The sequence below is a fragment of the Canis lupus genome, chromosome 26 (assembly GCF_011100685.1).
Source record: "Canis lupus familiaris isolate Mischka breed German Shepherd chromosome 26, alternate assembly UU_Cfam_GSD_1.0, whole genome shotgun sequence".
NCBI lineage: Eukaryota > Metazoa > Chordata > Mammalia > Carnivora > Canidae > Canis > Canis lupus.
Window position 1 is genome coordinate 10,929,871 of NC_049247.1, and position 21,699 is coordinate 10,951,569.

The window sequence follows — 21,699 nt, forward strand, 5'->3', positions numbered from 1 at the left end:
ACGAGTAAGGCGGGGAGGGTGGGAGGGGAAAGGGGGCGGAGCTTCCTTATCCCGCCCCTTCCCAAGGAGGGGTCAGGGAGTCCCGCATCAGCAGCGGGAGAGAACTGGGGGAAGGACGTGCCGCTTGGCCAATCACAGCTCATCATGCAACCTCGCTAGCCAATAGGCCGTGGCAAAGGGGAAATGGGGCGGGGCCGACGGGGTGGAAGGGACGGTAGGCGGCGGATGGGAGAGCTGGCGCAGCTGCCGTGGTGGCAGCGGCTGAAGTGGCGGCGCCTGCGGTGGCTGCAACAGCCTCGAGCCCGGGGCTTTGGCGGCGGCGCCCGCGGGCTGGGCTGCGCGGTGCGGACCCCGGCGCGCGGTCCAGGTTGCTGGGGCGGCGCGTGTAAGAATCCGAGGGGTGCGAGCGACGGCCTGGCGGAGAGGGCAGGGGTCAGGGGTCAGAGGGCGCGGAGTGAGGGTTTGCGCTGCGCCCTGGGCTGGGGGAGGCGGGCAGAGCGGGACCGGACCGGCCGCGGGAGTCGTCGCCGCGCTTTCCTCCCTCCGGCCCGGGCCGGGGCTTGACGCCCCCTCTCCTGGCCCCCGGCTTCCCGGGGCGACCCCCGCGCGGGGCCGGGACCCGGGACCCGGGACCCGGGACCCGGGCGGGGAGCACGTGGAGCTGGAGCCCGCGGAGCTGGAGCCCGCCCCGCACCCCGTCAGCTGCTCAGCTCCCGGGCGCCCGCGGGGACTCGGACCCTCACCCGGGGCAGGGATGGCTGCTGGCCCGCTTTCCTGGGCCCTGTCCCCACGGGTGACCCTTCCCTTCTGGGTGCCCTGCACAGGAAGAAGCCGAGCCCGCCGGAGGAGCCCTGGGCTGGGACTCAGGAGTCCTGCACTGTGTGACCTTGGGCAAGTCCCTTCTCCACTCTGGGCCTCCCTTTTTCCCTCTCTGCAAAATGATGGGCTTGAATTCAAATCAGGGGCCTGGTTCTGCCAGGAGGTAGAGGGTAATGGTTAAGTGGGGAGGGCCGCTGAACTCAGACTGCCCACGGTGAGCTCTAGGCTCTACCAGAGCTTGTAAAGGGTGGGTTAAGTTAACCCCTCTAAGCCCCAGTTGTCCTCATCTGGGAAGTGGGGATATTAGCTAAACAGGATTTCTCAACAGCAGCGATACTGACATTTGAGCTACATATTTCTATATTGGTGTTAGGTCTCCCCTGTGCATTGTAGGATGGATGTTTAGGGGCATCCCTGCCCTCTGCCTACCAGCACCCCCACCCCCTAGTTATGATAATCAAAAATGTCTCAAAATGTATGCTGCTGGCATCCCGTGGGGGGAGGGGGCAAAGTCACTCGGGTTGAGATCCACAGAGCTAAGATACTGCATGCATTGCAAACCAACAGTCATGTATTTTTTTTTTTTTTTAGATTTTTTTATTTATTTATTAGAGACACAGAGAGAGAAAGAGAGAGAGGCAGAGACACAGGCAGAGGGAGAAGTAGGCTCCATGCAGGGAGCCCGATGTGGGACTCGATTCCGGGTCTCCAGGATCACGCCCTGGGCTGAAGGCGGACCTCAACTGCTAAGCCACCCAGGGGTCCCCCAACAGTCATGTATTAAACATTAAAATAAAAAAAAACTTCTAGCCATTATAATAACAATGGTAACATTTAGAAACCTTCTTGATGGAGTTGAGAAGGTGGATAGATTCTCTCGCCTATAAAAAAAACAGGAGAGGATGACAAGATGTTCATTGTCAAAGTGGAGTGAAGGCTACAAGGAAGTTCATTTACATATTCTATTTTTGAGTATGTTTGAAAATATCTGTGGTAAGAAGTTAAACCGAAAAGAGAGCAAATAAAACATTTAATTCTTAAGACAGCCGGATGGTAGCGTCTCATTTGGGATTTCCTCTTTTGTCTCCCCGCTATTGAGATTGCAAAGGAAAATTAATCTCCAGACCTGGGGGAAACTTGAAAAGTCTTACAGGAAGTTGGCTGGGCAGAGAGCTACAGGCTTAGCAAACAGAATGGTGCTCACTTTCGCTGCCTAGTTTTACGAAGATACGAACGGAAAGGAACTTGCCCAGGGTTCCTCTGGTGATGTGCAAAAAGAAGCAAATTGCCAGGTTGCCATTTAGTGGGTGAATTTGGAGGCCGACTTGATTGAGCCCAGAAGGCCTCAGTTTGAGGAAGGAACCTGCTGCTCTTTCCGAGTTCAAAGGTCTGCTGTCAGATCTGCTGAGTCTTTGCTTTTGGTCCTACTCAGCGGAAATGGGAATGTGTATAAATAGGAACTGTAACAGGCAAGTTCTGAGTGTTTTAAAGTTGGGAGTCCAGGATGAGTGCCTTTGTTGTGTGACTGGACAGCACTTAAAAAAAATACTCTTCTCCTTCCTCTAAAACACCTAAATCTAGGAGAATAGTGCCTATATGAGAATGATATGGGCATGTGTAGGTAACCTGGCATGCCAACGCTGCACGTCATTGAAGCTAGATGCTCTGTAAATACCCAGGATGGGTCTTAGAGAAAATGTAGTGTAGTGGATAGGATAACAGGTCTGGAGCCAGACGATGAAGTTCAAAGTTTGGCTTCCCAGTTGTCGGTTCTTGGGCAAGTTACTTAATCTCTCAGAGCCTAGAATCTCCTACTCTGTAGGAGGGGGGGTTAATAATCCTACTTACGAAGTTTCAATCAGCTTTACTTAAAATTTGCTAGAAGAGCCCCTTACATAGTAAGTGTTCACTGAGTATGAACTACTATTATTTTAATGATTGTATTTTTTTTAAGTCTTTAAAATCTTCATACACAAAAAATCTTCACAAAACACATAAACCAGGGTAAAGAGGGATAGAGGTGGAACGTATTAGCCATAACCTCAATCTCCAGCCATAATTATGTTTAAATTTCCAGTATTTGTTCTTACAGAGCCCCCTCTCCATATTTTAATGCTATTAGTGTAATACTCTATTGAGATATAATTCACATACCATAAGGAATCCACCATTTTAAAGGGTACAATTCAGTCGTTTTTAGTACATTTGCATGGTTATGCAACCATTGCCACTGTCTAATTCCAGAACATTTTCGTCAGTAGTGGTTGTGTTTTGATAATTGTTTTTCTCTTTTTATTCCCCAAACCCTAGAAGATGCTTCTGATGGAGGAGTTTCTGAGAAGCACCTCTGGGCCAGTGGCTTTGAAAGGGAGCTCAAAGCAGAGACTATTTAAAGCTCTGGACATCGCATCCTGAGGGCTACTGTCGAGGAGAGCATGGCTGTGAGTTTAGATGACGACGTTCCCCTCATCCTGACCTTGGACGAGGGTGGCAGTGCCCCACTAGCTCCCTCCAACAGCCTGGGCCAAGAGGAGCTGCCTAGCAGAAGTAAGACTGGGGAGGGGGCACAGCTTTTCTGTTTCAGGGGTGAGTTGTGGGCTTGGTGGTCTCATAGTAGATGCATGTATGCTAATGCCTGACTCTGCATTTGACCCCTTAGTTCTGACACAGAAACTACTGGGAGACTGTGGGGTCCTGATCTTGCATCCCCAGCTTAGGGATGCTTCCAGGGAATGAGTAGCCTGCCCTCCCAGGACTCTCGCCTCCCTCAGTGCATTATGTCCCTTGCATTTGAGGTCTGCTGGCTTTGTTTGTGGATGCTTGGTGGGGACCTCAGGCAAATCTGCACTTTGGCTAGTTTCCCTGCCCCATTCCTTGTTAAAAAAAGAAACAGATTTCAACACTAGCCTCCTCTGTCCAACCTGAAACCGGCATGAAAGCAAAGATGATTGCTTCTCCACGCTGGAGCTCAGTCCCTGCACTGCCCAGGACAGGGTGGGAGGGGGCCAGCATTTGTTGTGATCCATTGATCTGAGGGTTTGGGGTTTTGCTTTGTCTTCCTTTTAAAACCAGAGCCTAGCACAAAGTGAGCCCAGGAGAGGTGAGCTTTAAATTTTTTACATTTTAATTGTGTTTCTGGCAGAATAAGAGACCTTACAAAGCTTTCTGGTCCTTGTCCTGGAGCCATTTCCCTCATATGCTCAGGCCTTGGATTAAGAGAGCTTCAAATAACTCTCATTCTGTGGAGGGTCCTAAGATGTCAGGGACTAGTGCTTTAGAATCTCCTCACCAAGTGCTTGTTCCATCTGCTGGCCATGCTCCTCAGCCAGGCTGGAGGGGGTACTGCTGCCTTCTGGTTCACGAGTGAAGATGCTCGGGTTCAGGGAAAGATGAGCCTGGCTCTCCCGTCTCCTTTGTCCACAGAGAACAGAGTTGAGTTCTCCCTGCAGAGCAGGTTGCTCAGCAGCCTCCCTTTGAAAGTGATGAAGGACAGCAGTGTCCCTGTGGACAGGAGTGCGGTGGGAGGCCTGGCTTCCTATAAACTGGCTCTCCTTACTTCAGCATGCTCAGCCCACTCTGAGTGGTAGAGATGGGGAATTCAGGAAGGGTAGATTCTTCCCTAAGCACCATTCAGGGCTGAGAAACCACAGGCTCTGATTTCAGGCTTACTTCTGAAATGCCCTAGAGCTGGCAAGCCTAGTGTTAGGCGCTTTCTTATCTGTTTATCTTAACTAAGATCCTTTTGTAGGGTAGGCAATATTATCCCTATGTGACAGGAGAGGAAACCATGAGTCAGAGAGGTGAAATGACATGCCCAAGGTCACACAGCCAAGCAAGTTGGGTGGGCGTAGATTTGAACCCAGGACCGTTGGATTCCCCTCCTCCTCCTCCTCCTCCTCCCTTTTTTCCTCTCCTGCTTCTCCTTGTTCCATCATAAGCCCTTAATAAATACAAGTATTGGCCCTTAGCATTTATGTATATTAATCTTATCATATAACCTCAAGATAAAATTATTGTTATTTTCCATATTTACAGAGGAAGAAACAGACCCTCAAAGAGGTTAAGTAACTTGTTCAAGGTCACACAGCTAATAAGCAATAATGCCCCTCTGATATCTGTCTCTACATCATTGTGTAAGGTGCTTTGAAGAAAGTGACATAAATGAATGTGACCTAGTCTCAGCTTCATTTTTTTTTTTAACGTCTTATGAGTTGGATGCTCAACAGACCGAGCCTCCCAGGCCACCGCCCCCACTGCTCCCTGCCCAGTCTCAGCTTCAAAGTAGGATACTCCCTACTGAGGGGGAGTGGTCAGGTCCATGGCCAACAAGGGAATGGACTCCAAGGGTAGGCGGTTGACATACTAAGGGTGTGTATCGTTCCAGAAATAGTCGGGCTCAAGATTCTAAATTGGAGTCCTGATCATTGTCATGGGTGCCACTTTTAAGCCCTTGTGCAGTATCAGAGCTGATGGCTGAGGGGGTGTTTGGCTCTCTGGCAGATCAAAGTGGGAAGAGCAACCTAGTTCTGTGTCAGGATCAGGTTTTGAATCACCGATGACGGAGCTTGAGTGGGAAGTAGGCCAAGTAGACAATAAAACCAACCTTGGATGGGCCGTTAGTGAGGTTATTCTTATCTTAGTGTGAAATTGGTGGCTTCTTTGGCTGTTTAAAAATAACAAAATAAAAAAAAAATAAAAGTAACAAAATATAAAACCCTCAAGGTCCAGGGAAACTGCTTTGTTTCTCCCCTCACCCTCTTACTAGGTCATTTGCTCAAACCTCCAGGAATTCATGGGTGTCATTCACCAAGGCTCATTGACAAAATGATCGGGCCTGCCTGAAGACAGGGTTGGCCTTTGTTATTTCATGCTTGGATTTTGGCGTTGACGTTCCTCCCAAAGTCCACCGGCCCTGCTGTCTGAGCAGCCTGTGTAAAACACAAATCGGACCCGGTACTCTCCCCAGCTTGCAGCTCCCCAGGACCTGCCTGTCCCCTACAGGATGCAGGCCAAGCTCTTTAGGCAGTGTACAAGGCCATGTGTGCTCTGGCGCCTTCTTGCCAGAATGATCCCATTTCCTGCCTCAGCCAGTGTCACACCGCTTCTAGTGCTGTGAAACCCCTGTGCATCCTTAAACCTCTCTGCTTTGCTGGCGACTCTGTCTGGAATGCCTTTCCCAGCCTCTTGTTTGCTGTTGTTCCTTATTTCCAGGTCTGTCTCGGAAATCCTGTTGATAATCCCATCTCTTTGAAGGCTTCACTGAACCTCCCCTCCCTGACACAGCTGATTACTCACTGCCCTTTTCTGCTTCGGTATCTAGATGAGACTTCACTATTACAAGTAGCTTACTGCGTAATAATGACTTGCTTAACCATCTGATTACCTACTGGGCCCTGAGTTCATTCATCTTGGTATCACCCAGCTCTGTGCCTGCAGCATATAGGTACTCACCAAATCCTGGTGGAAATAAACCTAGTTGGGTTTCTGGAATCTTGTAACTACCTCCTAAGAGTGACTCTCAGGGGCCCCTGGTCAGAGGTGGGCAGGATTGCCCCCTGCCTCTTCTTCTAACCAGTGCTTGGAGTCTCATTGCTCAGAGGACAGCTGATTATCCTAGAGGCTGCCCCCGGCACCTCCAGCATATGGTTGATATAAACCCTTGTGGTATTTAAGAGTTGGCAGAGTTCAGACAGAGACCTTCAGCAGAGTTGAAGGGTTGGGTGGGCATGAGCCACTGAGAACCAAGCCAGATTTCTAAGGGCATGAGCCTTGGTCGAGCCTGGGCCTCTGCCCAGCCCAGCAGCTGTCACTGAGCCTTCTGCTGGCTCTGTACCTATGTTCTCCTTTGTTTTAGTCTGCTTTAGCTGCCATGATAGATAGCACAGGGTGGGGGGCTTTAGCACCCAAAGTTCATTTTCTCACAGTCCTGGAGGCTGGAAGTCCAGGATCAAGGTGTCAGCAGGGTTAGTTTTTTTTTTTTTTTCTGAGGCTTCCCTCCTTTACCTGCAGGCAGCCAGCCGCCTTCCGACTATGTCCTCACATGTTTGTCCCTTAGTGTGTGTGTCTGTGTCCTAATGCATTCTTACAAGGACACCTGGCAGATTGGATGAGGGTTCAGCCCTATGACTTCATTTTACCTTAATTACCCCTTTAAAAGCTCTGTTTCCAAATACAGCCACATTCTGAGATCCTGGGGGTTAGAACTTCAGGATAGGAATTGTAGGGGCACGCAGTTCAGCCTACAACTCTCCTGCCCTCTCCTCAGATGTAAGTATGCAAAAGCCAAGCCAACTGTGCTGCCTACGACCTTTGACCCTGTGCCAGGAATGGCCTATGCTGGGGTGTTATCCCTGCTGGAGACTGGAGGGTTGGGATTGTTTTTTTTTCTCATTGTGGGGTAAGAATGGATTTTATCCAAGACTCCAGCATCTCTGGGCTATAAGAGCGGCTGCCTAAATGCTAATGTATGACTCATAGGCAGAAGATGTCAGGTTGATAAAGGAGGCAGGTAGAGGCAGAGGTATTTAAAGCCTGGAAATTAGAATAACCTTGAAAACGGGCAATAGGGCTGGCATTTGACAGTGTGTTTGCAGAAAAGCTCACAGTTTGCATTGTGTACCGATCAGGCAGTGATCTAGACCACCACTAGACCATAGCGTCTGAATGCTGGGGGCAATACATAGGATTTCCCAAGGGAATTCTGGTCACACCTTTTGCCTTCTCATTGCCTTTTGACCCAACAGTGGCCAAAATGGGCCTGCATACTATGCTTTTTCTGGGTATAAAAAGGATTGGGGTCAAGGGGAGTGGCCGAGACACTTGGTCTCACGGGCTACTTTGGTGCTGGTGGTCCATGGTTTCCAGATGACAAGCCATGCAGGGATAAGGCCTAAAGTAACAGAGCAGAAGAATCCCCTCCTCACCCTGATGCCTTGTATGCCATCAAGAGTTACCTAACTCCGTGGTATGTAGCAATATTGAGGGCCACTGCCCCCTTACAGGAGGCCAACATGTGGCACCCTGGCTCCTTTTCCAGGATCTTCATGAAGCCAGAGGCAGTTGGCATCAGGCTCAGTTAAGGTGGTCCAGAGTTGTTGGCCTTGGGGCAGGTACATCCAGGATGAGCTGGGAAAGAGCAGTGGGTGCTGTCTGCCTGAGGATGATCAACCCCAAGGCAAGCTCTTCATCACAGAAATCTGTGCCTACGGTTCCTGCCCAGTGTACTTGCCAAAGGGTGAAACCCAAGGGACTCCTATAGCTTTTACTACTTGTGATACCCCAGGTGGTAGGCTGGTTCATCATGTGGGCTCCAGAGTCAAGCTCCAGGCTTCCAGTCCTAGCTGCGTAGGGATCTTCACCTCTGTAAACCTCGGCCCCACTCCTAGAGTGGGGTCATGTTAGCATCTCCCAGGAGAATTGTTGGGCTTCAGTGAGATCATGTGAGTGCTCCCCGTGAGAAGTTCTCAGCCAGTCGTAAGCATTATTGTCATGGCCGGAGACTGGGAATTCTTCTTTAGAACATGATGGTACACAAGCAGGGGTCCTGAACCCAGGCCAGGATCTGAATCCTGTTTGCCTCTCTCCTGGCACAGTGGGTGGCTACCAGCAAGCCAGGAAGCAGAGACAGCATGGCAGCTGGAGACCAAACAGCAATTAGATTTTCACAGCCTCCCAGGGAGCCTGGGCATTTGGCTCTGCAGCATCATTCCTCTGGATTTCTTAGGGCCTCACCAAGGCATAATGCTGGGTGTCACCAGGCTGGTGAAGGCACCAATTAAAATGAGCAAGCACCCGGCATGCTGGGTTCCAGCCTCATAACCCAGACCTAAAGCTTTTCACTTCCTCAGCCCTCTGAGTCTTCATGGGGGATCCTATCTGTTGCCTTGGACCCCCTGCCATGAAATGCCATCTCTCCCCTCTGCATGCAGAAAGCTGCCATGTCGAAATGGCAGTAGTGGCAGCTGGGTGCAGGCTGGAGTGCTGACCGCACTGCTCTTTACCCATTGCCTTGGGCTGGGGGGGGCTCAGTTCATGCTTGCTCCAGAGCAGTCAGTTTCTCAGTCTCCAAGTCAGGGAGGGAACATAGGAGGGCTCTGACGGCTCACAGCAGTGCGTCTCTGGGGGCTTCTGATTGCGGTGCCCTCCCTGAGGCTGCCTCGAATGGTGGCCCAGGAAGGAAACCCAGGCTCTTGAGAGGAGGAAGCATCAATATGGAGATCGATCCCCAGATTGCCTTCATCCCACCTTGGCGTTCAGGGAGCACATGAGGCAGCTCTCCATTCTTATCCCTTTCATGGGGCAAATTCCCTGATTTGGACTTTTCTTAACTCTTTAACTCCTCAAGTATTTAAGCCTCTACCAATGCACCAGGCAGTGTCCAGAAGCATTTTGCTAGGGCTGGCTCTCTGTTGAGTGCTCCCAGCAGGTGTGAGTGGCCGGCGCTCTCAGGATCCTTGTCTGACAGATGAAGAAACTGATGCTCTGGGTGGCTGACACTCACCCAGGGTCACATAGCCAGGAAGTGCCACAGCATCGAACTCATGTCTCCTGACTCTGGACTCAGGCTCTTAACTGATGTGCCACATGCTAGGAGGAAAACTCTGTGGAAGAGGGAGAATTTTAGACCGAATTTTCTTTTCTACGAGGAAGTCTGTTTCTCTCTTTATCTTATTATTTTTTTAAACTTTTATTTCCTACAAGGCATGTTATTCTAAATTGGAATTCCATACCAGAGCTCCTTTTCATTGCATAAAAATAGCCAAGCCAATGGGGTGTCATTTTACAAACTGTATTGGATCATCACAGAGGAAGCAGAAAATGTGGGCAAGTGAAAAAGCTGACCACAAAGGACACCCACGATTCCCCCCCAGTAGAAAACTCTGGCTTTCTCCTCAATGCATATACCCTTCTCTGGTTCTTCCTCCACCCAGGCATTGGACTCAATTTTACATCATGGTGGTTGGGCTAAAAATGAGAACGTATAGGATCAAGATTGGGAAATAGAAAGGAAGGACAGAGGAGCACCAGCTTTGGAGTACAGAGTAAGGCTCAGAATGCTGCCTGGGGTCCTGAGGAAGGCCCCCTAAGGTCAGTAGTTCCCAGGGCAGGTGACCCCACATCAGGGCCTCCCTGGAAGATGTCCTTAGATTGGATAACTGAGTTAGGGCATTGGTGTTTGGGCTGCCTTTGGCACTGGAGGCCTCTTTTGCCTTGTTTGTTCTTTGTGGGAGGAATTTATTGAGTTGTAAAAACAGGATCTGGTTCAGCTGAATTGACCTTGTAGCATAGGACCCAGGGCCTGACCGGCCTAGGGCATGCTGGGAAGTGTGTAAAGGGTGGGACCTTCACTCTGGCACTCACTGCTGTGTAGGATCACAGGCTGGTTGTTACTAGATTTTCCACTGTATCAAGAGAAGTTAAAACCTACACTTTTAATCGGAAGTTTTCTGATTTTTAAATATTGGTAACCAATTCTGGTTTCTTAAACATGGCCAACCAAATAAAGTCTGGTCAGTGGGCTGCTGCTTTATGCCCTCCAAGCTAGAGCACACCAAATTAAGCCTTGGCTTTCTGTTCCGAACAAACGACTTCAAAATAAGGAAACAGTATACAAGTGACCAAGGAACCGCGGCCCATGAGATATTCTTGACCTTTGGGTGGCATTCAGTGGGAATTGGAATCAGCCCGGAGATTTTTCTGTCTCCTTCCACATGATTGGCCTAGAGAAAGACCAGATTTCATCCATCTGTGGAATGGAGGCCAGAACTAGGGGGTAGGAATGCCAGGCACATAAGGATGAGAGGACAGAACAGGCGGGCACTTCTCCCACAAACCCCTTCGTCTTCCTTTTCTGTTTAGTCTTTCCTCCCTCTGGGTTGTGGTTCATGTGACTCTCTGCCAAAGGGTCCATTTTCCATTCTTCTCATCTACATTCTGCCCAACTTTAAGACTTTCCTCTCTGTTCTCAGTTATTTGATCCAAGCTGGCTGGGACTTTTTTTTTTTTTTTTTTTTGGCTTTTACTTTGAGAGGTAGGGTTTTTAAGCAGGTGTTACAAAAAAAAAAAAAAAAAAAAAAAAGGCTTAATAGCTAGTGTTTATCTCCTAATTCTTCTTATGTTAATAATCACTGCCTTCTTGTCAACTGAAAAACTAGTAGAGCTTTTCAGCTAGCAGACACATATTTCTTTTTCTTTTTTTTTTTTTTTTTTAAGATTTTATTTATTGAGAGAGACACAGAGAGAGAGGCAAGAGACATAGGCAGAGGGAGAAGCAGGCTGCCTGTGGGGAGCCTGATGTGGGATTTTATCCTAGGACCCTGGGATCATGACCTGAGCTGAAGGCAGATGCTCAACCACTGAGCCACTTAGGCAACATTTTTTCTGAAGAATGCATATTTCTGAAGAACTTAGAATAACTGCCATGGAGGTTTTTAGGTGTAGTTATGGCTCGTGGAAGGACCCATGGTCTGGGTGGCCGCAAGAAAATTGAGGATGTAACGTGTTCCTTTTGTGGCATGTGTTGGAACTGTGGGAGGGATTTGGAGGACAGGAGAATAAGGAAGGCAGGGGAGGTAGGGATATGGGGCAGGAGGAGTCAGTCTCCCTGATTCAGGGCTGGAGTAGTGTCTGCAGAAGCTCTAGAGAGACTGTGTCTGAGTGTGTGGAGTCTTTAAGGAGATATGCAGGGCGTAAAAGACCATCCCAGAGGAAGGGAACAGGCGGGCAGAGGCCTGGCAGTGTCAGAATGGGTGGGTATGAAGGCTGGTGCTTAGGTTGGAGAGTGGGGAGGAGAAATTGGCTCCTGATCTTGGAGGTTCTGTCCTCCTCCACCTTCAGGGCCAGGCCAAGCTGCTGGGACCTCATCCTGCGTGATAGAGAAGCTTGAGAAGGCGCTTTCAGCTGGGGAGTGACATGGTCATGTTTCCAGGGAGTGTCCGAGAATTCATGCAGGCCGCCCTGAAAAGAGTGGTTGGAGTTGAGTGTGGAGACTGGGTTACATAGTGACAGTCACAGGGACATGGTGGGACCTGTTTTCTTCAGCCTCAGCAGTGTTTTCAGAAGCGCCATAATCAAGCAGGCCTTATGGTTGGTCACAGGATGAGTACTAGCACCTGTGGTCTTACAGACTCCAGCTCCCCATGTTTGTTACCTGCCTGGGGCCTGTAGGCATTTGAGTTTGTTGCCTTTGAAGTATATTCTGGTGGCATGGCACTGACACGTATGGCACTGCAGCAGGTGACACTGTGGCAGGAGTCAAGGGAGCAAATGATGGTGAGGGCTCGACTAAGGGGTAGTAGACGGGCCTGTGGCCAGGTGGAATTTAGGGACAGGTGGGCATTGGGGGTGCTGGGGAGATGGGCAGGGGCAGTGGCACGGGCAGAGAGACGGAGGTGTGAGCTACCCCATGCAAGCCAGAGGCCAGGGCACCAGGGGTGCATTGGGTGTGGGCTGTGGTGAAGAGCAAGTGCTCTCAGGTCAAACCTGCTGAACTTGAATCTACTCTGCCATTTACTCCCATGGGTTAAACAAGGTGGCATACCTCAGACCATCACACAGTGCCTGGCTTATGCCAGGTGGAGCCCTTGGTAGATGTGAGCCATTATGATTAGGGTCAGAGCCGGCAGACCTATTTTATGGAGAGTCTAGAATGCCAATAGCAGGGGTGTGAACTTGGTCAAGTAGGACGTGGGAGCTACTATGTCCGTTTGGACCAGAAAGTGACATGATGAGAAAGCATCTCCCCTCTGACCTCTTGCCAACTCTGGCTGCCTTCTCCAGCTGCCAGATGCTCTTCCTTAGAAACCCTGAGGTGGGTGAGCCCTGAATATGAGTTACTTTTCCCTCTGGAGATGGGAGAGGGGAGGTGGGCGGACAGGACACTCCTAGGATGTTCTATTAGTGGCAGGAGCCAGGTGTGGTGTTTTTCTCTCTTTTCTGACCAGGCTCTGGTTTTACCCAGGGCTAGGTCAGATGCACAGCCTTGGAGCCCAGCACTGTGCCTGCCTCATGCTAGGCACTCAGGAAACATCTGGACAATACAGAACAGAGGAGTCCTCGCACAGGCTCCCCTGGCCTGGAGCGTAGCTGAATGCCTCCTAGACACATCTGGAGCTGCATCCGACAAGGGGAAAGGAGGTAGAGAAAGAAGAGTGAGGTTGGGATGAGCATACTCTGCTGTGCCCTGGCCCGCCATGCCTTCCCTAGTCCTGCCACCTCCAAGCCCTTAGCATCAGAGAGAACCTGCTCTCCTGATTTACAAAAGCAAGGCTTCTGACTGTATCTGGCAGATAAGTTTCTGCTTTGTCCACCCCCCCCCCAACAATCCCTTGTAATCGAGGGCCAATCAGGAAGTCCTCAGTCGGCTCAGCCGGGAAGCTAGATCTAGCTCTGTCTGTCCTTCTCCACGATAAAGCCCGCATGTGTCACATTTCCCCTCCAGGCGAAAGGAGGTTTGGATTCTGTCTTCATAACCACCCTTCGTGTACTGAGGAGGTGATAGGTTGGAATAGGACAGGGTATTTGGATTGCAAATTTAAAAAATACTTATATGTTTTTTTCTCCCTCTATATGTTAGCTCTAAAAGCAAGCACAGAGCATAATTTTGCAACCAGAGTGTCTTTTTGTTTTTATTTATGTTTTTGAAGGCATGATTTAGGGGCTTTTTATTTCCATGAAAGGCTCAGTTATGTCTGGGGAATCTCCTAGTTGAAGGCACGGTGGTGTCAGCCAGTTTATGAATGACACTTGCACACATCTTCCTGGAATGCTCTGTGGGTACCACCCCTGCTCCCGGGCCCAACAGTGACTCCAGTAGCTGCAAATCAGTGTCCTATATGTTACCTTAAAGTCTGTCTTCCTCCCCTCTGAGCCAGGAGCCAGTCTTGTTGCTCTATTGTTAGAGGCAACAAAGCACTGTGACACTCCAAAGTGGGGAGGGAAAGAATGTAGGCAAGAATGTTTCTAGCTGCTTCACCCTAATAGTCCTTGTGCAGTCATGGCATACATCCCCATTTTGCAGATGTGCAATCTGAGGTGTGGAGAATGAAGCGGAGTAGAGCTCTTTCATTCTGTCACCAATAGTGGGCTGCCTTGTGCTGGCACAGGGTGGGGTGTGAGGGCGCCTGGACAGACAGATGGGTTGTGAGCCCAGTCCCAGACCCCTGCTGCCTCTGCTCTCAGCCCTGGCCCTGCAGGACTGCTTCCCTGCCCAGGCTCTAGTAGCCTTGAAAGTTTCACTAACCTCGGAGTGTAGACAAGGAAACCATAAACTTCCACCCGCTCACATGGTGAAGGTTAGGCCAAGTTCTCGGATCAAGTGAAAGATGAAGCCCTTGGAAACCAAGTACACTGACCCACCTTCCCTGCCTGGCTCTAAGCCCCTGGCAGGGGTCCCAGCGCTTTCCAGGCCATGAGAAATTTCTTCTCAGTTACACTCCTGGCTAACTGGCCTCCCTTCTCTTACTCCACCCCAGAACTCAGAACCAATAACCAGGAGTCTTAAAACATGGCACTGCTCATATAATCTCATTTGTTTTCTCATTTAAACCACTTTTCAGTACCCAATGTCCACGTAGGCTGCTATCTCTTGCTTCTGATCTATCCCCACTCCAACTTTCTCCAGCTGAAGACCTTTGTCCTGTTCTGCCAGCCAGCCTTCCCCAAGCCTCCCTAACCAGTTAGGGTAGTGGCTGCCCGTCCACACCCTCCCATTCTCCACGCTGTCTGTACCTCCTTCTTTGCTCTCTGTGCACAGAAGCCTGGTCCCTCTCTAGCACCTGCGAGGGATAGATTTGATTAATGTCCTATGTACTGAATTGAGGTTTGCGTTGTGCCATGATGGATTCCCAAAGATTGTAAGAAAATGGAAATTTTGGTGAAATAGATAAGTTAAAATATGCGTAAGAGGGCTGGGTTTGGCAAAGCATCTTCATAGTATGATTAATACCCCCTTGGTTCATCCAGTGTTGAGTTGGGTTTTATAAACCAAGTTCCTTCAGTCAGGGTTTAACCTGTTTGTGGATTTCTTTCGAGTGTCCCTGTGATGCCCATTGAAGCGGGGAGGAAGGACCGGGGAGAAAGGCAGAGTGCACCACTCAGTGTAATGTCTGGGTAGGTGCTGTTGTTTTAGATGCTGATGTGGGGCACAAATGTGCCTCTTTCTGATAGTACAAGTATTTGCAAAGGCGGAGACCGTGTCTTTTCTCTTCATACCCTGAGCACTTCATAAACAGATGCTAAGAAACATATCTGAGAGTGACTCACCAGATTCACAGAACATCCAAGGCCCCAAGTGACTCTGTGGGTCATAGCGTAGCCAGCTCCTGGAGCCATCTGGGGTGACAGGGAGACTCATACACATGTGATGGGTCAGAAATAGTCTAGGCAGGGCCCGGCCCCTGCTGCCCTTGGGAAGAGCTAACTTTTTGGATTGTTTTAGCACTTCATACTTCTCTGGGATCCCACATGTGTCCCATAATTGCCATGGCTGCCTTGGGTGCTTGGCTCCCACCTTCCAACCCCCCTCACTCCACCTCCCGGCCATTTGTAAGCTGCCTTTTTCCTCTTGCTATAATCTCTCTTTTTGTTAGATTGGGTATTTATTTTTTAATTTTTTTTTATTCCTTTAGCTCTTGCTGAAAATCAGCTCGGGCAGAGCGGTGGTGCTCAGTGCTGGCTAATGGCTTGGAGCACCTCCAAGCTGCCGGATGTGTTGGCTCTCACTTGTGGGTGGTCGTCGACGAGCGTGATGTCTCCTTTCTGTGACTCCCGAGGGTGTCCTCTTCTTGCGGGCTCGGCTGTTCACACTTGGCTGGCTGGTCTTGTCTGCAATTGCAGTTTTTAACGGTGCACCCCGGGGCCAGTCTGGTTGCCTCGACAGGGCTCAGATTTATTCAGTACCGGAGCCCACTCAGCCTCCAGGCCACTTGGCTGTGTGCTGTGGTTCCAGGTTGTTTCGTGCTGTTTTGGGTGTGGAGATCAGACGCTGGCCCAGGGTGCACAGACTCACAAGTCTGGAGGCAGGGGTGGCTTGGGAGAATTCTCAGGTTGTTAGAAATGTGCGTGCGTTGGGTGGGTGATGTCTGCTGGTATTCTACGACATTCTGCCGTTTCTTCAGAGACTCTCAGTCTACAGCAGAGGATGGGGTTGAAATATCAGCATCACTGGCTAGTAGCTGTGCAACCTCAGGTGAAGAGCTGAGCTTCAGCTTTGTTATCTGTAAAATGGGGCTAAGAATACTCCCGTTCAGGGTTGACACAAAGATTAAGTGGGAGATTCCATATAACATCTCCTAGGACCAACTCAGTAAGTGGAAACAGTAGGTAATAATAAAGCATCAGGGTTTTGTTTTCATTTTCTCTCTCTTTTTTTAAAGACAGTATTTATTCATGAGAGAGGCAGAGACACAGGCAGAGGGAGAAGCAGGCTCCCTGCGGGGAGCCCAATGCAGGACTCGATCCCAGGACCCTGGGATCATGACCTGAGCCAAAGGCAGTTCAACCCCTGAGCCACCCAGGTGCCCAAGGTTTTATTTTCAACAAAGTGGCGATGTTGCCCCTTCCTGAGCTTCGAGTAGGGAATTTGAGGACTCTGGATTGAGAGCTTGAACATGCTCTTTCTTTTACTAAATTTCCTGACTTCCTTTAAGGAATGTTAGCCAGTTTTTTGAATTTTCTCAGATGGTGAATGTAAGAATGACGTTTACTCCCTTGACCGCTCTCTTGGGCATGCTCCAGGGATAGTTGAATTCAAGCAGCTCTGTGTCTCGCCTCACTCGTTAGATTGGCTTCTTGCTTACCATTGTGATGCCTCTTTGGGGCTGCCTTCCCCACTCAACAGGAAGGTACACTGAGGAAAAAGGAGGCGAAGAGAAGGCTGAAGGCAATGCCAGGCCATTGACCGCATAGGCTCTCAGGCCCCTGTTGCCTCCTCTGGGAGCAGCAAGAGCCAGACAAGCTCAGGTCTCCAGAGAAGCGGCATGCTTCAGCCCTCAAGCTCTCTGCACAATGTCAGCTTCCAACCACTGGGACTTCCCCCAAAGGGCCTGTGCCTCCGGCCACCTCACCCCTGTCTCGGCTCTTCTGAGCAGAGCTGCTAAGTGGCCTCAGAAGATCTAGATGCAGGGGGCGGGGCCAGTGTCTGTGAAAGCCAGGTCCAGCAAGCCTCCCTTGTGCTCCCATGCAGGGGCCGGTGCGGACCTCTGGTCTATGCTGGCAGGACCATCGACTGACGACACATCAAGTGGCATTGTGGAGAATGAATCTCATAGCCAGACTCGTCCTCTGAATGCCGCTTGTCTGCTGACCTCTTGCAGAAGCTCTGGGAGCTCCGGGTACAGTGAAAATGCCTTATCCTGGTGTGCTCTTCCACAGCTCCCTTCCTGGTCCTTGTGTGGTTCACAATTAGCATTTCTGATGCTTCCAAGTGAATGCGGGACAGATGTTCACACAGGTGCTGCACTCCTCATTGGGTAAACAGAGTGGAGCTTGCAGCCTGTGTGAGAGAGAGAGAGAGAGAGTGTGTGTGTGTGTGTGTGTGTGTGTGAGAGAGAGAGAGAGAGAGAAGCGGGGAGGGGTGGTTTGACGTGTGCATGGACATCTAAGTGTCTTTTCAAGGCACCTGAAGCACTTTGCACATGATAGGTGTTCAGTAAATACTTTGTGATGCGTGTTCAGTACTAGTGAAAGCCCTTTGTCTCAATAAACCCCGTGACACAGAGGCATGAAGTAGAATTGCAAGCCGAGTCTTGAAATACACAGATGAAGGAAGGAGAAATCTCCTCTTGCCTCACCAAGAAATTAACCTGCGGGCATCTGGCAACCACTTGTTTTCTCTCCGCCTGGACAGAAGGGATGGTGCTGGGGTGTGCTGTAGTGGCCAGACCACGCGGTGAGGAGGCTGAGACAGCGGAAGTGAGCTTGGTGGCTCCCCGAGAGGTACCTGCCCTACACCAGTGAGCTCACTGTGCTCCCCTGGGAAAACTAACTAGCAATTTTGCTGTGCAGTGTTTGTAGATGCGGTTACGATATTCACCAAGATCAACCACCTTGCCGTGTATTTCCAATTGGCACGTCCAGTTGGGTTGGTTCCTTTTGAAACCCAGTGGCTCTGGCCCTGTCTCCTTGATGTGGCTGACAGCTGGTCTGCTGCTCCTGCCTTGTCTCCGCCTGTGTCAGCTTCAGGATCACTGAACCCTCTACAGTTTCCCAGATATGCCCTGCTGTTTGCTTTCCAGAGCTTTATGCATGACCTTCCTTGTTTCTGGAAGGTCCCTCTCATCACACCCCCATCCACCTTGTGATCCCTCTTCATCCTTCATTCTTCAGAACTGGCCCAGACATCACCCCCGAATTTCCCTGCCTTTGCCTACTGGCCTCCATGGAGGGTAGTTGTCACATCCTTTTTAGGCTGTTATAACTAAGAAATGACTTAATGCACCATAATCACATTCTTTCTCTTGCCTCCTGATTGTGAGCCCCATGAAGACAAAGTACATGGTTTGACTTTTTCAAATCCAATATGTGGCACAATGCCTGGGATACAGTAGATGCTGAATAAATGTCTCTAAATTAAACCGTATTTGTATCAAGAAGGCCAGCCTTTTAAAATTTCACCCACCCTGTTCTCTCCCAGATTCCTGCATAACTTAAGAACCTTGCAGAGTTGCTATCAAGGTCATGTTCAATGGAGCCTGCTTCTCCCTCTGCCTGTGTCTCTGCCTCTCTCTCTCTCTCTCTCTCTCTCTGTGTCTGTCATGAATAAATAAAAATCTTAAAAAAAAAAAAAAAAGGTCAACAACCTCAGGATGTGAGCATGCCGGGTAGCCAGTTGGAGGTGTGTACTTGGAGCAGTAGTCACTACCCTAAATTACCAAGAGGCACTCATTTCCCCAATCCCTCCCAAGAGCCTCTGTGTACAGCCCCTGCTCCCAACCTTCTAGCCATTTCCCTGCCAGTTCAGGGCCCTTCAGTGGCTGAACTCCTGTATCTACAGAGAATCTGGAGATTTGGCCACTCAGGTCCCTGTCAGCTGGCCGGAAACAAAGTTGAAGGTGGCACAGGGCGTTATCCTGGCCACTTCCAGATGGGGGCTCCTCCTTCTAGAACAATGCTTGACCCATAGCACTGGCCTAGTTGAGCCTTTTGTTTTTCCTTTCCTCCTCTGGCCTGAGCCTTTGGCAGGACGGGTTTCAGGCTCCAGGCCAGTGATTCAAACTAGCTTGGCTCTGTGTCAGTTCCTGCCTTTCTAGAGGTCAATATATCTGCCCCGGTGCTCTGTCCATGTTTGCAGTCTTTATTAGCATGCATGGATAACAGGAGTCTATGTCCCCTGCCATCTTGCATCCAGTCGTCAGAACGAGAGGGCCTGAGCAGAAGGAAATGTGCACTCTGCTTTCTTTCGGCAGCGTGTCTTTTGCCTGATTTTTATCTGGGGGCCTTTGAAGAGTCAGCCAGCGCAGAAGCAGTGCCCAGAAAACTCATCAGTGTCACTCTGGTTTATTTGCCTCTTCTCTTTGAGTTTTTTCCCATGGAGTGGGGCTCTCAGCGACAACTGGCGAACGGTTGGGCGATTGCTCGTTGTCATTCTGGTGGGCACTGGTTTTCCAGAGGGCTCCGGGTGCTTTGTGGGTATCCACATTTGTTTCTGTGACACTCAGAGCACAGTTGGCCCCAGTCCCAGTTAATGGGTGGAGAAACTGAGGCTCTGGGGATGCAGAGAGTGAACCAGGGAAGGGGGACAGGGAGGGAGGGGCATGGTAGGGAGTGACCCTGGGTATCCAGGGCCAGGTTGCATCTTGAAGAGGATGTGCAGGGTATGTGTGTTTGAGAAAGGGTGAGGTTGTGCACCTGTAAGAGAAGGAGAAGTAGAAGGAGGGAGGATTGAATGAGAGTAAAGTCCTCCATTTATACCTGCCCAGAAGCACTCATGGTCTGGCGTTCTTTCCCATCTAGGAGCTCATAGGCCTTTCTCCAAAGCAACTTCTTGCCCTAGGCCCCAAAGGTCTCAGTGGCTTACTCAGCCCATGAAGACCCTGCCCTTGCCCTTGCCGAGTGGGGAGTTGGATCACAGAAGCCCTCCCCTCCTGCTCATTCTCTCCCTTTCCTCCCTGGTGCAGCTTTATGGTGGCATATGGAAACTGTTTCTATTTACCCAGCACTGCCAGGATGCTGCTGCACGCTGTGCTCCAGCGAACGGAAACCTTGGATTCCCTGCAGGGTCATTTCAGAGGCTGCATGCAAAGCAGCCAGCTGTTTTGCAGGGAGCGTCTGGGCCCTGTTACATCAGCGTGGAGGAAGCGTTACCATCTGTGCAAACAGGTCATCCTGGTTTGTCTGCGGCCTGTCCTCTGAACAGGGAACTTCTCTCAGACTTGGAGTCAATGTTTTGTTACTGTCCTTGTGTATTCTGATGCCTGCTCATTCAGCCTTTCCTTTCAGCTTCGTCCTCTCCTCCTGCCAGTGATTTTGTGTTCACCACCCTGGGCTGATTGCCAGGATTCAGGAAGGGTATATAGTTAAGGGGTAGGTGTTGCATAAACCTTTAGTGGCTAAGGTCTGCGGGGGGGGGGGGGGGGGGGGGGGGGGGGCAGGCCTGAGGCCGCAGCCTGGTTTTCATACAGGAGAACTCTGCCTAGGGCAGCAGAAGTGCAGAACAACATGTTTCCCTTTCAGGGGACTTTCCCCCCAGCCCCCACCCTCCCCCCCCCCAGGCCCAGAATGGGATCTTCCTGGTTGCCAAGAATGTTCCTGGTCAGCTTCCTCTGGCCCTTTTAAAACCTCCTGCCAGCGGGAGCCAGTGGAGAAGCTGGCTTGCTGGGAGGGCCTGGAATCCTGCTCCTCCCACCCTCCTGCACCTGCTGTGTGTCTTTTTCCCTTCTTCCCTCCCGCTTGCAGTCCGGCTGCCTCCTAGGAATTGGACATGCAGAGGCCAGGGCCGCCAGCCATTGTCTTCCTGGAGGAGGTAGTGGAGGGCCAGCTCCCCAACAGCCCTGTGGTGAGGTCATCCAGTCTCCACCAGCTGGGCCCTTGCGGTATGCCTTGACCTTGCCTTTCTAGCTCACCTGGAAGAGCCCACCTGCTCCGGGTGAGGGCAGTGCCAAAGTCTGAAGTCATGGATATTGATTCTCACGGGGTCTCTAATAATCCCTGGTGTGAGAGGTAGTCTTGGCCCCTAGGGTTGGGCTGGACCCGGGGTGCTGTGGGGAGAGCCTCTGTGACTGCTTTGTTTTATGGGACTCTCCCTGTGCAGGGGGCATCTATGCGAGCACATCATTCACCTGGAGACCTGGGAGCCGGTATTTCTCCCAGGAAGTGCAGATTTGGCCAGGGTGGCAGGAATAGGTGGGGTGGGCAAGGCAGCAGGGCAGGTGGCTACTCACACCCCCTGAGGTCTACCCCCAGATAGATGATCCACAGCAGCCCCAGGGGGCACGGTGCGTGGACCTTAACCACGCACATGAAGTGCCACATTATTCCCTGGCACTTCATGTCCATTGGTGATCAATCAGGGGAACTAGGAGTCCTTGCATGTCCTCCCACATCTGCTTCAAAGGAGTCTTTCCTAAGGAAGCCCACTGGGATCTGTTCCCCAAGAGGCAGGGCCTTATACCCCCAAACACCCCACCGTCTGAAACACAGGCCCACAGTCTGTGTCCTCGGGCTCTGGTGCCCCCCTTCCCCCAGCCCTCTGGCCTCTGACCTGCCCCCTGTACCCCTGCCTTCCTCTCCTTTATTGGCTATAATTGTCTTGCCTGTTTCAGAAGCTGCTGAGCCTTTGAACATGCCTTATAGTTCATCAAGAAAGCACTTGGGATTTGGAGCATTTCCATCACCTCTGTGGCCACTTTTCCAGCCTAGAAAGTGGGAAGCAGTGTTCAGTGG

The 21,699-nt window shown here is 50.7% G+C and overlaps 1 protein-coding gene across 3 annotated transcripts in view; it reads left to right on the forward strand.

The window, feature by feature from the left end:
• The first annotated feature begins 229 nt into the window (after positions 1-229).
• TPCN1 (two pore segment channel 1) overlaps positions 230-21,699 on the forward strand; it is a 62,348-nt gene continuing 40,878 nt past the window's right edge. Inside the window, exons 1-2 of one of the 3 annotated variants that reach the window (XM_038575169.1) lie at positions 230-385; positions 3,130-3,366. In XM_038575169.1, coding sequence (XP_038431097.1) covers positions 3,255-3,366 — 112 coding nt within the window. In that variant the 5' untranslated portion in view covers positions 230-385; positions 3,130-3,254. Of the gene's footprint in view, positions 386-3,129; positions 3,367-20,700; positions 20,850-21,699 lie in introns of those variants that run through there. The other 2 variants (XM_038575170.1, XM_038575171.1) reach the window with 2 other exon arrangements.